This window comes from Balaenoptera physalus (genome assembly GCF_965194825.1).
Source record: "Balaenoptera physalus genome assembly, chromosome: 16".
Taxonomy (NCBI): domain Eukaryota; kingdom Metazoa; phylum Chordata; class Mammalia; order Artiodactyla; family Balaenopteridae; genus Balaenoptera; species Balaenoptera physalus.
The window spans coordinates 49,747,366-49,761,689 of record NC_138898.1 but is presented as its reverse complement, the minus strand read 5'-3'; the positions used below and the strand labels follow the sequence as shown (position 1 = coordinate 49,761,689).

The 14,324-nt window shown below is 49.5% G+C and overlaps 1 protein-coding gene across 5 annotated transcripts in view; it reads left to right on the top strand.

Annotated features, from left to right (window-relative positions):
* DTD1 (D-aminoacyl-tRNA deacylase 1) overlaps positions 1-14,324 on the top strand; it is a 111,488-nt gene that overhangs the window by 76,633 nt on the left and 20,531 nt on the right. For 3 of the 5 annotated variants that reach the window (XM_082431724.1, XM_082431727.1, XM_082431726.1), the window contains exon 5: positions 13,879-13,947. The exons of the other annotated variants lie outside the window; for them this stretch is intronic. In XM_082431724.1, the coding sequence (XP_082287850.1) occupies positions 13,879-13,947 (69 nt within the window). The remainder of the gene's footprint in view (positions 1-13,878; positions 13,948-14,324) is intronic. 5 annotated transcript variants of the gene reach the window in all.

Here is a 14,324-nt window from a genome sequence, read left to right as displayed (position 1 = left end):
GGAGGAATTGGGATGCCCTGACACGGGACCTGCACTCCAGGCGTTAACACTGCAGTGTTATTCGAAGGTGGACTTAGATTAGCTACAAAATGCATATTGTAAGCTCTAGGGTGGTCACAAAAAGTTTTAAAAAGAAGTGCATTTGGTCCACTGAGAGATTGAGCACACGTTCGTGGAGACGTGTTTATCTCCTATGTTAGATAACAGATGTTTCAGTTGCCCATTTCAATCCTCGATCAGACTCCTCCTCTGAGGGTGGTGTGTGATATGTGGGATGTCTGATGTCTGTGTGTTATGTGTTATGTTTGATGTGACGTGTCTTTGCCCACTGTTGGACACTGCATGCTGTAGCGTGACCGTCTTTGCGGTAGTTTTACGGTTTGGAGCTAGCAGTGTCCCCAGGTGTGGGCTATATGTCCCCCAAACCTGAGCACCCTGACCAGGTGCTGTGCCTCCCGCTTGCTTCCCAGGGTTGGCAAGGGCGGCCGTTTACTTTAGTTGCCTGAGGAATAGCACGGGCGGCTCCTGCCCAAGTTCTTCCTAAGAACTTGACTGTTCCTTTGGGCCCTTGAGCACTTGCTGGGTTTATCGGCCAGACTCTGTGAGTCACGTGTGTCACCACTGCCTTATTCAGGCCTAGCTTGCGCTTCCATTTCTGATATTATATCATCAACGTGGAGTGTTACCACGCTCAGGACCTGCATTCGGTACAGACCCTTCCTAACCAGATTACAGCAGTAGCTGGTGAATTCACATAACGGTGGCAACACAGTACATGTGAATTGGGATTCTTTCCATGTGAAGGCGAAGCACAGTTGACTCTTTTGGGGTAGGTATTGAGAAAAATGCAATTTACAAGATCAACGACTGAATGTCTCCTGTAGTTTGCACTTGTTCTTTGTCAGAATCCTGTCAGACTGCTGATGCTGTAAGCGTTACTACTTTATTCAAGCCTTGATCCCCTGCAGTTCATCTCCATGAGCCACCCGCGTCTTTCTCAGGCCACACAGGAGCTGTTACACAGAGAACATGCTGGTACTTCTAACGTGTCGTTAATTAAGGCGGTGATTTCTTTTTGTCCACCAGGTATTCTGTGTTGTTTCACATTAATGATACGAGGTAGGCAACGTGTCCCCAGTCAGACGTAATATCCACCTCCACAGTACATTCAGGTAAGGGGGGTGCGGCCAGTTCACATGAAGTCTGTCGAGACATTCTACTTCTCACCCAGACTGCACCCCCGTCTCCTCCCAGTCAGGGCCTCACCAGTGGGTCCTGGAGTCACAGGGCACTGGGCTCCATATCAGGGGGCCTCAGAAAAGCTTCTTCACTCGCGGGCCCTTTACCCACCCACGTGCGTGTGGCCTTGGGTCCTCAGCCGGGGCTCAGGCTGAGAGACTGGCTCCATCAACTCTCCTCCTGACTAATCGGTCACAATATCACCCCAGTGATCGGGGGTCAGCCTTCTCATCGCCACCCTTGCCTTCTGGCTTTTACAATTCCTCCAGGCTATAGGAAGCAGAGCAGATTTATTTGGGTCCTGTCAGTGTCGGAGGCCCAGCAGGGGCGTCCGTCTGTTGACCCGCCATCGGTAACGTCACATTGAGACCTTTGCATCGACGCCGTCAATGTCCAGCTTATTCACCTATTTCTTAATAACCACTTAGAGACTCCATGCTGTTGGGAGGGGTCTCTTGGCCACCTCCTTAGTCTTTCCCTGTTACCTTGTGAATCGCTCTAATACTTTTTAGCATCTTAAGGACCCTTAAGAGGAAGCTGAGACAGCAAATCTGATACAGTGTCTCAAACTGTTCTCGACTTTGTAGCAGTGAGGTTACATGGGCCCCAGGTTAAGGGGCCTTTTCATCACAGCAGTTTTCACAACCTCAGTAAAGGGCACACGTGTGGATGTACATCCCAGTTATCATAGAGCCAGTCCAGAACGGCTTCGCATGCAGTATATCAGCCACTTCATCTGGGGTGTTCTATTCTGCATTTAAAGGAGGGGCAGGATAATTCTCCTTCTTCTTGTCAGCAAACTTTACAGTGGCCCAAGTCCAGTCTGTCAGGCTGGCTGTCCCCTTGGGAGCAGGCCGCTGTGTGTTTTCGTCATGTCAGAGCATCAGTGACTGTTCAGTTGTGAGCTGTGGGCCCAGCAGTGACCCAGACGTGCACCTCTGCTCTGCGGTGTTCAGAACCAAGGGGCAACTGATTTTAGCTAAATTCTTCAGGAATCTGGCAATATTGACCTGTAAGATGAGATAGCTCCTTCACTGTACACCCCTTGGTTTCAGTTTCAGTAGTTTTCTTGGTTTTGCCCTGACCCCTGGCCACTTGGACTACCTTCTTGGTGACTGACCGCAAGTCACAGAGGTGCTATCTGTTATTCCGGCACAGTTTTTCCATTTGGTAGTGACCATGAGGCTAGTGGCCAGAGCTCAGACTGCCCGAAATCCAAGCTTGATGCAGGGCTGGGATCTGAGCCAGCACTGTCCGTTACTTTCATTTTAGTTATCCCAGCTAACAGTAATCAAAGGCTTGTTCCTGTAGGCTGTTTCTCATCATCTTGCATTGTTTATATGTCCAGTGAGCCAATTCCTTGGGAGTTAGATCCATCATTTCTAAATTCCAGTGGTAACTCACCCCCAGCAGTGATCACAGCACAGCTGCCGTCTGTACCGTGATGACTCATTAACCACCAGACATCAGAGGTTCTGTGAGTCAGTTGTTCTAGGGAATCCCACTTCTGACATGTCTCACTTCTGCCTTGGGGTCTCCAGGACCACCCTCAGGCTCAGTGATTTGCTAGGAGGACCCCCAGGGCTCAGAAGTCGTTATACTTGTGGTTATGGTTTATTACAGTGAAAGGATACAGAGTAAAGTCAGGAAACCAGGTGCAAGCCTCCAGGTGTCCCCCAGGTGCTTCATTCCCCAGGGACGATGTGTGACCATACGTGCAAAATGCTGCCAACCGGGGAACTCTGCTCTGTCCTGAGTGGCCCGGCCTTGTCCTGCAGGTGGGTCACGTGGGCACAGGTACCTGCATGGCTGACCTCAGTTACTGAAGCTCCAGCTGTTCCCCACAATCACCTTGTTAAGTAAACTGTCTGGACAGAGTGACACAGGGCCTCAAGCTGGCAGAACTCTTCATCGTTCAGAAGGTTCCAAGGGCTCAGTTCCCTGGAGCCTCCCCAGGCCGGTCATGAAAATGGGCCTTTCTCAGATGTGTGCAGGGTTTGAGCAGCCCAGGCCTGCACACCTTGTAATTTTTTGTTGAAGGCCAGGCGTGTTGATGAAGGCATAGGTGCTGAGGTCGAGAGACCTTGGACGTCAGGATTTACGTTCATGAGCCTGGAGTCATCTCCGCGAAACAGTTGCTGTAGCTGGAGGCGCCAGAGGCCCCGGCCCCGAGGTGTCTTCATCGTTGTCTCCCTTCTCCTCCTTGGAGAAGGTCCGTCTCCAGCCCTTGGCGCTGTGAGCCCTCGTGGTTGCCGGAGCCCGTGCCGGGCGGTGAGGGGTGAGTGCGAGGAGGAGCGTCCTGCCGTCTCCCCGTGAGTGTCAGGCCCTCAGCGAGCCTGTGTCTTGGGCTGTGGCACCGCTTCCCCCTCCACCCCCGGCTCCCTTCCCCGCCTCCTTCCTTGTCTGTTTCCCAGAAGCCCTGACCCCTGTGGCTCTGTTTTTCGCCGCACTTAGACGGGGAGCCTGGAGAGGCTGGAGTGGGAGCAGTTCCCTTTCCAGAGCTGAGGTCAGGCTCTGCAGGGCCAGCTCCCCCGGGAGGAGGAGGAGGAGGAGGGGGCTTTGCTGTGGGCGGGGTCTTCCCCGTGGAAGCCGGCGGCGCAGCTCCTGGTGGTCGGTCGCATGGAAGTGTGAGGACCCCAGCGCGCCCCGGGCCCCACGCTCCGTGCCCAGCAGCCCGTCGGCGCCCCCGGTCCCGCGGCTCCGGCTCCCGCAGGCAGGCCTCGCTGTGTCTGTCTCCGGGCGCCCGTCTCTCATGTCGCGGGTGGTGGTTCACTCTGCGACCTTGGTTCAACCAGAGTGGTTGGTTTTCAGTGTCTTCTGCTTTCTCTCTTTGGATGGGAGTGATGCCCAGGGTCTGCACGTGTCGGAGCTGAAGCCGGAGTCTCTCAAACCCCTAAGTGACAGGGCCTGAGAACGGGTCCCCACAGAGGCTTCTGGAAGGAGGGAGGGGGTCTAGATGGAGGGCAGCTGAGGGCCAGAGCCAGTCCCCGCCTCGCGGCACTGAAGGAGGGGAAGGGGGACGGGGCGAAGACGCTGGAAGCTGGGGGCGGTAAGGGTCCGCGGGAGGAGCGTGTGAGAGAGACAGCGGCTCCTGTTGTGGGTCCGTGGCCTCGGGTGACAGGGGACGGTGCAGGGGCAGAGGGGCCATCGGGGACAGGCGGCTGCCTCCTCCGGCCTGGGTAACCATGGCTCGAGGGCGCGTGGCGCCTGTGGTGGCCGCACTCACCCAGTTCACTTAGCAAATTTAGAGAACGGAGAAACAGGGTAGTTCATACCTAGCGCTTTGCCTTGGCTTTTCGCAAAGCTACGTAAGAGCTTGTGCTTTGATACCGTGTCACTGAGGACTGATGGGGGCGCCGGGTGATGCCGCCCGGAGTGTGGGGCAGGGACACTGACACTGGGGGCAGGAGATGCAACAGAGCCCGGCAGAGGAGCCGCCGCTTCCCCCGCTCAGGCCGCCCTGGGCCCCCTCCTCCCAGCAAAGCCCCGCGGCCTCTGGGGGCTCCTGGTAACCAGGAGCCTGCTGGGCGCTTCTGGGTCTCACCTCCTCTCTCTGGGGCTGCACTTCTGCCACCTGGGTCTGTACCTCCCGAGCACAGGGTCAGCGTCGTGCAGGGGGCCGGGACCCAGGCTGAGACACGTAGTTACGTGTATAAATTACATGATATTTATCTGTATCAAGATAACAGAGTAGCCATAGTTTGTGTTCTGTGCACACTCAGTTATTATATAAACATTTCCCCATTTTAACTATTCCTCTTTATCATGATTGTAAATGGCCACAGAGTAGTCCATGATGTGAATATAACAACTTAAAAAAAAAATCTATAGTTGGGTATTTAGTTGTTTCCTTTTTTTGGGGGGCGGGGGGTGCAATGGTGTGTGTCTGTACGTATATTTCTGCATACACCTCTGGTACTTTCCATAGGGTAAAGTTCTAGAAGTGGAATTTCTATTATATTTCCATATATATTTTTGTTAGATATTACCAGTTGGCCCTCAGAAGGCTTATAATTTACATTCCTAACAGCAGGGTGTTCTTGCCAATATTTGTGTATGCTTTTAAAATCTTTGTCAATTTTGTAGGTGATAAGTGATCTAAGTGTAACTTACATATCTTTTCTTATATGTGAGATTGACTCTTTTAAAATATTTACCAGGGACTTCCCTGGTGGTCCAGTGGTTAAGAATCCACCTTCCAGTGCAGGGGACGCGGGTTCAATCCCTGGTGGGGGAACTAAGATCTCACATGCCGCGGGGCAGCTAAGCCTGCGTGCCATATCTAGAGAAAAGCCTGCGTGCTGCAACGAAGAGCCCGCGTGCCTCAACTAAGACCCAATGCAGCCAAATAAATAAATGGATAAACAAATATTAAAAAAATACATTTACTGGCTATCTGTATTTTGTGTGTGTGTGTGAATTGCCTGTTTCTTATTTCTTCTTTTTTTAAAATCAAGGTGTTCTTTTTCCTAGTGATTTTGTCTTGCCTTGTCTCCAGCCTGTCCTTCCTTGCAGGGGGCGGTGGCTTGGACTACTCATAAACCAGGGTAGAGCAGACGTTGTTGTGAAAGAGATTTCATGAGAAGCTGACTCTCAGTTTTTCTACAGATATTTATCCAGCACCTGCTTTGTGCCAGGTGCTTCTAGACACTGCGATATGGCAGTGAGCAAAACAGGATATGCACAGAGTGTGTATCATGCTTGGTGTGTTGGGGGTGTGTGTGTGTAGCTCTGGGAAACAGTACACACATAGACAGGTGTGTCAGGTGGTGACGAATGTGATGGAGGAGAGTAAGGCCGGGAAGGACGGGGTGGGGGGGTCCTGGTGGGCCGTGTTTTTAGGGAACCGTTTGCATCAAGGCCTGAGGGAGGGAGGAGCAGTGTCTTGGGAAAGGCATTCCAGGTAGAGGGAACAGCCAGTGTGGATCCCAGAGAGGGGCAGTGCTGGGTGGGTTTGAGAAACAGCCAAAGAAAAGTGTGTCTAGCAGGGCACGTGGGATGTGAGGGTGGTGGTGCTGGTGGGAAGGAGGTGAGGGGTGCCAGGCCGGGGACGTGAGGCCTCAAATCGGAACTGCTTTAGAATTTAGGACTGTGGATTATTACAGAAGGAGCTTCTGATCAGGAAGCAAGCACTTCCCCATGCTGGCAACCCAGGCCGGACTCAGTGAAATAGAGAAGAAAAAGGAGTTTCATTATGTTTGTAGTAAATAAATATAGTGTTTTGAATGATGGGTTCACAGTCTTCTGACAGCAACGAAGAAGGCAGTTTTCTAGAATTTGAGAAAACTTGTTTGCAGAAGGCTGTTTAATCTTAATTCCCCCTTAATCTTTATGCAAGTCTTCCTGACCTCCTCTTCTCCTACTTCTGAGGTCGTTCAGTTAGTCGTTTCTACCTTTAGGCAGAGGGCCATTTCCCAGAAGAGCAGTCTCATGCCAGGGGCTGGTTATCCCTCTGAGTTAGTAAAACCCATTCCCCCGCCATCTGTGTTCAAAGCTGAAGTTACATCTCAGGACAAGAACACATTTCCTTGACTCTCAAAAGATATTTGTTCATTCAGTAGTTGATTTGTTCGTCTTTCAAATATTTATTGATTGATTACCTGCTGTCCCACGCACGGTACTGGGACAAAACAGAGCCATTCCTCACTGGTGGTTCAGACTTGTGGGGGCGAGGGAGGCGTTCTCCAAATAGTCCTACAAATAAGTACATAATTGTCAACTGCGGTAAATGCCATGAGGTGTAAATACAAGGGGTCATGTGAGTGTGGATCTGGGGTCCTGGACTCAACAGGGGTGTCATGAAAGCTTCCCTGAGGAAGTAGAGTTGAGCTAAAGAATGAGGAGCATGAATGAGGTGAAGTGGGATGAGAAGAGCATCCCGGGGGCAGAAGCCACGTGTGCAAAAAGGCCCCAAGAAAGAGAGCAGGTGACTCTGGGGTGTTCTTCTGAAATGGCAGGGAAATGCATCACAGTTTTTAGATGCATTTAAATACACTCGGTGTGTAAACAGTCACCCTTTGAGCATCTGGAAGGACCCTTTTCCGGAACAGTTTACTTTCCTACAATAGGTAGCTGAATGCTATTTTTGTTTTCTGCTCTCATTTTATTTCCTAGTGTTTGGACTTCTAAGTACGATGCATTCACAGAAATTCCCTGAGCAAAGACTTCCTTCTTGGGGAAACAGCGCTGGATCCTGCAGAGCCCTGTGCTGGGGAGCTCGGAAGTCCTGGCCCCCCGCTCACCTACGATGGGGTGGGGGAGGGAGATGGAGCCCCAGTGGCCAGGAGGGGAGGACTGAAGAAGAAATCAAAAATGCAGAACCCTCTGAAAGCATTACAGACCATCATGGGTTGAAATTAGAAGCAGTGTGTGCATTTTTAATATTCTGCTAGGAAAAGGCCCGTAGCCCATCAATGTTTAATGCCTGGATCATAATAGAGAGCTGAGCAGCTCTCCTTGGCCCCGTGGGTTCCAGCCTGGTCCAGAGGAAAGAAGTCGGGTTCTATTTTAGGCCTGTCTTTGGAACCTGGATCCCACCGTGTAGCGAGACCCTTGAGATCTGAGTTGCCTTTTCTCTCCCCTATGAATGGGTCCATCTGATAGAAGAAAAGTAGTTTGCTCTGTGTTCTGCACCCCACCCCCTTGTATATATGTTATGTGCCGTTTTCAGGGGTTATACACAATTCGGTATTTATAACTTCTTTTACCAGTTTTCTCTCCAGATTTTTGTAGAATCAGTTGTAGACTTTCTTTAGGGTAGTTCTGTTAGGGACAGAAAAAGGGGGTAGAATACACATTAGCCATCCCCCCCCCCTTTTTAGCATTCATGTGAGCGGTGATGCGCTGAGATTTTCGTCTGCTTGTGGATGAGTGACCCCCTATCCCCAGGGAGATTTATTTGGACAGTGGCGTGTGCGGGGGCGTCGGGGGGCAGGGAGGAGTCTTTCGTCACTAATAGTGTTTACAACTGCCAGTGCACGTTGACAGTGAGGACCAGGGTGACTTTTAGTCAGTTTTATGATTGTTTAAAACCATCTAGACTAGCACCGTCCAGTAGAGTTTTCTGTGATGTTGGGAGTGTATTGCGTCTGCGCCGTCCAGCACGTTAGCCGCCGGCAACTTGTGACTAGTGAGCACTTCAGATGTGGCTGGTGTGAGTGAGGAGCTCGACATTTAATTTCACTAAGTTTCGATTTAAATAGCCCTGTGTGGCTGGTGGTGACCATCGTGGACGAGTGCAGGGCGAGGCAGTACCTGCCTGTTGCCTGCATCCTTGGCCCTACTGCTTGGAGGACCTCATGCCTGGTGACCATCAAGCCAGCTCTCAGGCTGCCCCTCACCTTTTGGTGTTGGTGCCACGAATAGAGGCAGAAGACAGACAAAGTGTGCCTGTGACAAACATGACCACCTCGCTTGCAACTTAAGGTGCAGCGCCGAGTGTATAAAAGAGCATACTCTTATTGAGTGCCTACTGTATTCCAAAGATGTGTGTGCCATATCGGAACCGTGCCCTTCTCTGTAGTTTATTCCTCACTCGGCGTGCCCATGGCCAGTGCAAGGACTGAATGGAGGTTCCCCTCTTCCGTGTGTGGTTAGATAGTAACATGATGTTTGCAGATTGGAGGCTTTCTTTGTCAGAGATGGAGGTAATGAAATGGTTTCTGACTTCGTAGGGGTAAGTCTCTGGCATGTGGTGTGTTGGTATTAATATCAGCTACACGATCTCTGTATCTTTGCTTCCTCTGGCTGTTTTCCAGTGGGAATGCTATGCGTCTGGGGCACTTGGGGGTGTCTGGGGCTCATCAAGGAAGAAGAGGTCGTCTCCTCTGCCTTTGTCACAAAGTTGACTGATTTCGCCAGAGCAAGGACTAGCCCGACTAGTAGATAGGGTCGTTGAGGGAAGAGGACATGTGTTCTGCCAACCATTGGTCTGGTTGTCCGTGAGGCCAGTGGCCTAAAGGGACGTCCTGGAGGCAGGCTCATCAGGCTGGAAGAGAGAACTGTGGCTCCAAACTGGGGTCGTAGCAGCTGACACCACCCGGCTAGGAGTTCCACTTACTTTTATAAAATCTGCCTGATGGTCTTCCTGCCAACAGGATAGAGCTGCAGATGAATTAATCAGCCCTCCTCCTTAAAATACCTCATACCTTGAACTCTTTTAATTTGATATATGCTGCTTGTACATTTGCACATTTTCTGGAAACATGACATGGATATAGATTCATCTTTTCTGCTTTTAATTGGCACCTGAGTAACCATGACTCAAATTTTTGATAACTGGTAAATTTGGTAACAGAATTATTCTTTGCTTTTCTTTCTGACCTTCTGTGCCTCTTCCTTGTGGTAGTTGGGGGTGGGTGGGAAGGGAGAGGCTACTTGTTCTCAAGACTCACTTATATCAATGAAGAGAAAGTGGTCAGTGAATAATGTTGTTGTTTTCTACCAGCTTTTGTCCAAAAACTGCATCTTCAGCATGAGTCATGCTTATTTCCTTTAGCTTCTCTTCTTGCTCCTTAACTAAACACCTTGAAGGTACCAACCTTCACACCCACTGTGTGTTCAGTGCCAGTGTGGCGTCCACATGGGAGCAGACTTGTGCAGGGTGATGTGGGAGCAGAGGTCTGCAGCATCGTTGGGAAGGCATGGCACTGCGTTAGAACAGGATAGGTTAGACCCGGCTGACCCGGGGGCAGGCACCAGCCGCATCTGGCTGTGGAAGTTTAAATTCACGAAAAGTAAATAAAATAAAAACACTTTCCTTCTTTATGGCTGAGTAGTATTCCATTGTGTGTGTGTGTGTGTGTGTGTGTGTGTGTGTGTGTGTGTATACACACACACCCCACATCTTCCTTATCCAGTCATCTGATGATGGGCACTCAGGTTGTTTCCATATCTTGGCTATTGTAAATGACACTGCAGTGAACAGGGGGTGCAGTTAGTCTTTTTGTATTCTTTGGGTAAATACTCAGAAGTGGGATGGCTGGATCATATAGTAGTTCTGTTCTTAATTTTTTGAGGAATCTCCTCACTGGTTTCCATAGTGGTGGTGAATATGCTGTAGGGTGTATAGAAGTGGAAATATAATGTTGTATACGTGAAACTTATATAATGTTATAAACCAATGTTACTTCAATATAAAAATAAAATTAAATGAGGATGGTAGTACAACAAATGTTTTTTCCTTAGCCCCACAGGCCACATTTCAAGTGCTCAGCGGCCACATGTGTCTAGTGGCTGCCGTATTAGCAGAGACCAGGACATTTCTGTCACAGAGCAAATCCTAGCAGAAGGGCTGTGGAAGGCATTTTGGGGATGAGCTTTATTTATCCAGCCAGCAGGTATTGCTGAGTGTCTCCTTGTCAGGCCCTGTTCTGACCGCAGGGCCACCGTGAGAAACAGGGAAGGCCTGGCACTCACGGAGACCCCCGCGTAATAAACATCAGGACATCTGCGCCCACTGCTGCCTGGGGCCCCGGGTGCTCCTGGGGACGGTCCCTCTCGTCCAGGGACAGCATGTTTTACCCAAGGGGAGAGTGGCTAGTGCTGCAGAGAAACAGCCCAGCACATCCTTGGCATCGGTTTCGTCAGTGTTCTGAGCTCCATTTTCTTCCATCTGGAGAGCAGGGCTTTTAGCACCTGTCCTGCGGAGCAGCGGTAGAGGCGCATAGAAAAGAGGTGTTTGTAAAACCCAGTGCTCAGCACCCAGCATTAGATAGAGACTCTTACTACTCTAATCTTTTCCATCACAGAAATGGTTTAGAAGCTTGAAAAGCAGCTTCAGCTGGAGGCAGGGGGAGGGGTGGCCTTTTCCGGGAACAGGAACCACGGGGTCAGGTGCAGCTGCCTCGCTCCATCCCAGCATCCGCGAGGGATGCCGCTCGGCCGAGAGGATGCTCCCAGTGAATCCCTGGTGTAAAGGGGGTGCTTTGCAGACTCCTGTTCTGTCCGTGTTTTTATAGATGTTTTGTTGTTTACACCCAGGCTCCGTCGGCCTCTGTGTCAAGAGCACATCTTCACTCACAAGCCTCTCTTAGAATTCTCCAGGGGAGCAGAACGTGGGCTTCGCTCCCAGCCCTGGTGCATTTCCCCGAGCTCAGGACTGCAAGTGTTTGAGCGAGTCAGGTCACCTGCTGGGACAGCCCCCTCGTCGGGGCAGGGGACAGCAGCCTCTTGTCAAGATGAGACTGGATGGCCAGGTGACACCTGCAGTTTCCACGTCTTTCTCCTAGATCTTGTCTGGTCTCCCCAACCCTTCAGGTCATGCTGACCCCAGGTGCCTGCCCTAGATTCGAGGGTCCTGTGTGGGTGATTGAAATGCACTTAGTGAGGAAATTCTCGGGACTGAATGGCATGTTCCAGCAGTCTAGAAAAGAGTTACTGTGCTCGTAGGTGACTGTAGTTTTTTGTTGTTTTTCATTAAAAAAAACTGAGAAACTAGAGGAAAATCTTGTACTCAAGACAGAGTACATCTTTTAAAAATGATTAAACAACATTACAAAAAAACCATTGAGCCAATGTACTCTTCTTTTTTTTAAAATTTATTTATTTTATTTATTTATTTTTGGCTGCACTGGGTCTTTGTTGCTGCGCGCGGGCTTTCTTTAGTTGCGGCGAGCGGGGGCTACTCTTCATTGCGGTGCACGGGCTTCTCATTGCAGTGGCTTCTCTTGTTGCAGAGCACGGGCTCTAGGTGCGTGGGCTTCAGTAGTTGTGGCACGTGGGCTCAGTAGTTGTGGCTCGCGGGCACTAGAGCGCAGACTCAGTAGTTGTGGTGCACGGGCTTAGCTGCTCCGCGGCATGTGGGATCTTCCCGGACCAGGGCTCGAACCCATGTCCCCTGCATTGGCAGGCGGATTCTTAACCACTGTGCCACCAGGGAAGCCCCAATGTACTCTTCTTAATGCAACAATTTTAATTTCTTCTTTATAGTCTTTTCCAAATATTCACATAATCTTTGTTTTGGTGTAATCACCACGGACTTCTTCCAGTTAAATCTTTTCTTAAATATCTTCAGTGAGGATGACTGATTTTTATATTTAGCATTTTGTGTTTGTATATTAGTTATTAAGTCAGTCTACTATAACTTACTAACTTTCCTTTATGGTTGGACACCTAGATTATTTTTAATTTTTTCACAATTGTAAGTAATGCCAAAGTGAACATCTTTATTCTGATAATGTTTTTTTTTTGATGTAAGAGAAATTCTAAGAAATGGATATGAACACATTTATGGCTCATATATATAAGCAAGTCAGTAAAACTTCATCAAAGCACACATTGAATTTTACTGTTCTGTTAGGCTTTTCTAGAATCTTCTGATGTATTTGTTTTTAACAATAACTACATAGCTCAGTTCTGAATTGTTAACGTGAAATGACCTTAACTTTTTATTATGGAAACATTTCAACAGTTTAGACAAATATAGCAGATAGAACTCAATGGACCCAGCGTCCAGGTCATCATCACCCAGTTATGGCACCTCTGATACCATCAACCCTCCCACCTTTGGTTTTATTTTGAAGCAAATCTCAGTACTCGCTTCAGAATTGTTTCATCTCATTGATACCTCCTTGTGGTTTTGATTTGCATTTCCCTGAGGATTAGTGGTGTTGAGCATCTTTTCATGTGCCTGTTGGCCATCTGTATGTATGTCTTCTTTAGAAAAATGGCTCTTTAGGTCCTCTGGGGGGTATCATATCTTCTTAATGCTTTCTGAAGATTCTGATTGGGTTTTTAAATGTTCATTTCTATTTGCCAAATTATCTCTGCTCAGAGTCAGTTGTTCTGTTTATTCTACGTGATCCTTCTCTTTTGAGCTGTGGATGCCCCCTCAAGTATCTGGATGTTTTTGGCTGTCTGTCCGTACCTAAGAATGCTGACTGGAGTAGGTTAGGTAGTTGGTAGGTAGTTAGTTTTACAGGTTGGTTGTTTTGGTCTCCAGTGGGTCTCTTCCCTGAACAGGAGGACAGCGGGGCACTCAGCCTACCTGCATATGTGGGCAGGAACCTCAGAAAAACAGTGCAGGGGCCCTGCTTGACTCAGGTTTTGAAAGGGTCTGTGCAAGAAGTGGAAAAAAGGTCACTTAACCAACGGCAAATATGAGAGACTTACAGCAATTCTAAGAACGGCGTTTTTGTTCTTATTTGTTTGTGTTTGTTTTTAAAAGTTATTTTTATTTCTCAACCATTTTGCACCCCGAGGATGTTTGGCAGTGTCTGGAGACATATTTGGTTGTCACAGCTGGGGGAGGGGAAGCGCCAGTGGCTTCTAGTGAGCAGAGGCCAGGGATGCTGCTGAACACCGCGAAGTCCACGGAACGGCCCTCACGACAGAGCATCCATCTGGCTTCAAATCTCACTACTGCTGCGGTCAAGCAACACTGATCACGGCGAGTGTAGCCCTTTCACAGGGCAGTCAGGGCAGGGTGAAGGATGGACCTTCTTCACATAAGAACCTCGACAGCAGTGCCCATTTGGGGTGAAACAGGCCTTTCTCATAGTGCAGGGCGGTGCTGATGTGTTAGGAAAAGCACCTGCACTGTTCCTGGGTCTGTCTAGAAATACGTGTCTTTTGAGGAAGGAGAATCTTGAAAGTAAGGTGGCTCTGAACATTACTTCTGTTCTCTGACTTCACTGTTAGCAAACTTCCTCGCAGAAGGCGAGACTTCCTAGTGGCTTCCTGAAAAGGGACTTGTGGCTGATGACAAAGGTATCTCTGGGCGGGGTGGAGCAGCCTTTGTTTGTACCAAAACTATAGTGGGCGCTTTTATAAATACGTTTTCTCCCACACAAATGGCATTCATAAAGAAAATAGTGATAACAAACGTTAGATTTCTGAGACAGTTTGCCTGCTGTGTCCCTGGCTCCTAGCGGGGGATCTCCATCTGGATCCCAGGACCGGGAGGTCCGCCCCTGCTGGGGGCACCTGGAGCCGAGGTTTCAGTTGAATTCCCAGAAGCGCCGTTTTCTGTGACGGGCTGCGTGCTCCAGAAGTTTGTGCTCAGTCGTGTTTTCTCCTTACCTGTTCTGTTTGGAGGCCAGTCAGGTTGTTGGAGCCGCTTGGGCAGAGCAGTGGCTGAAGATGAG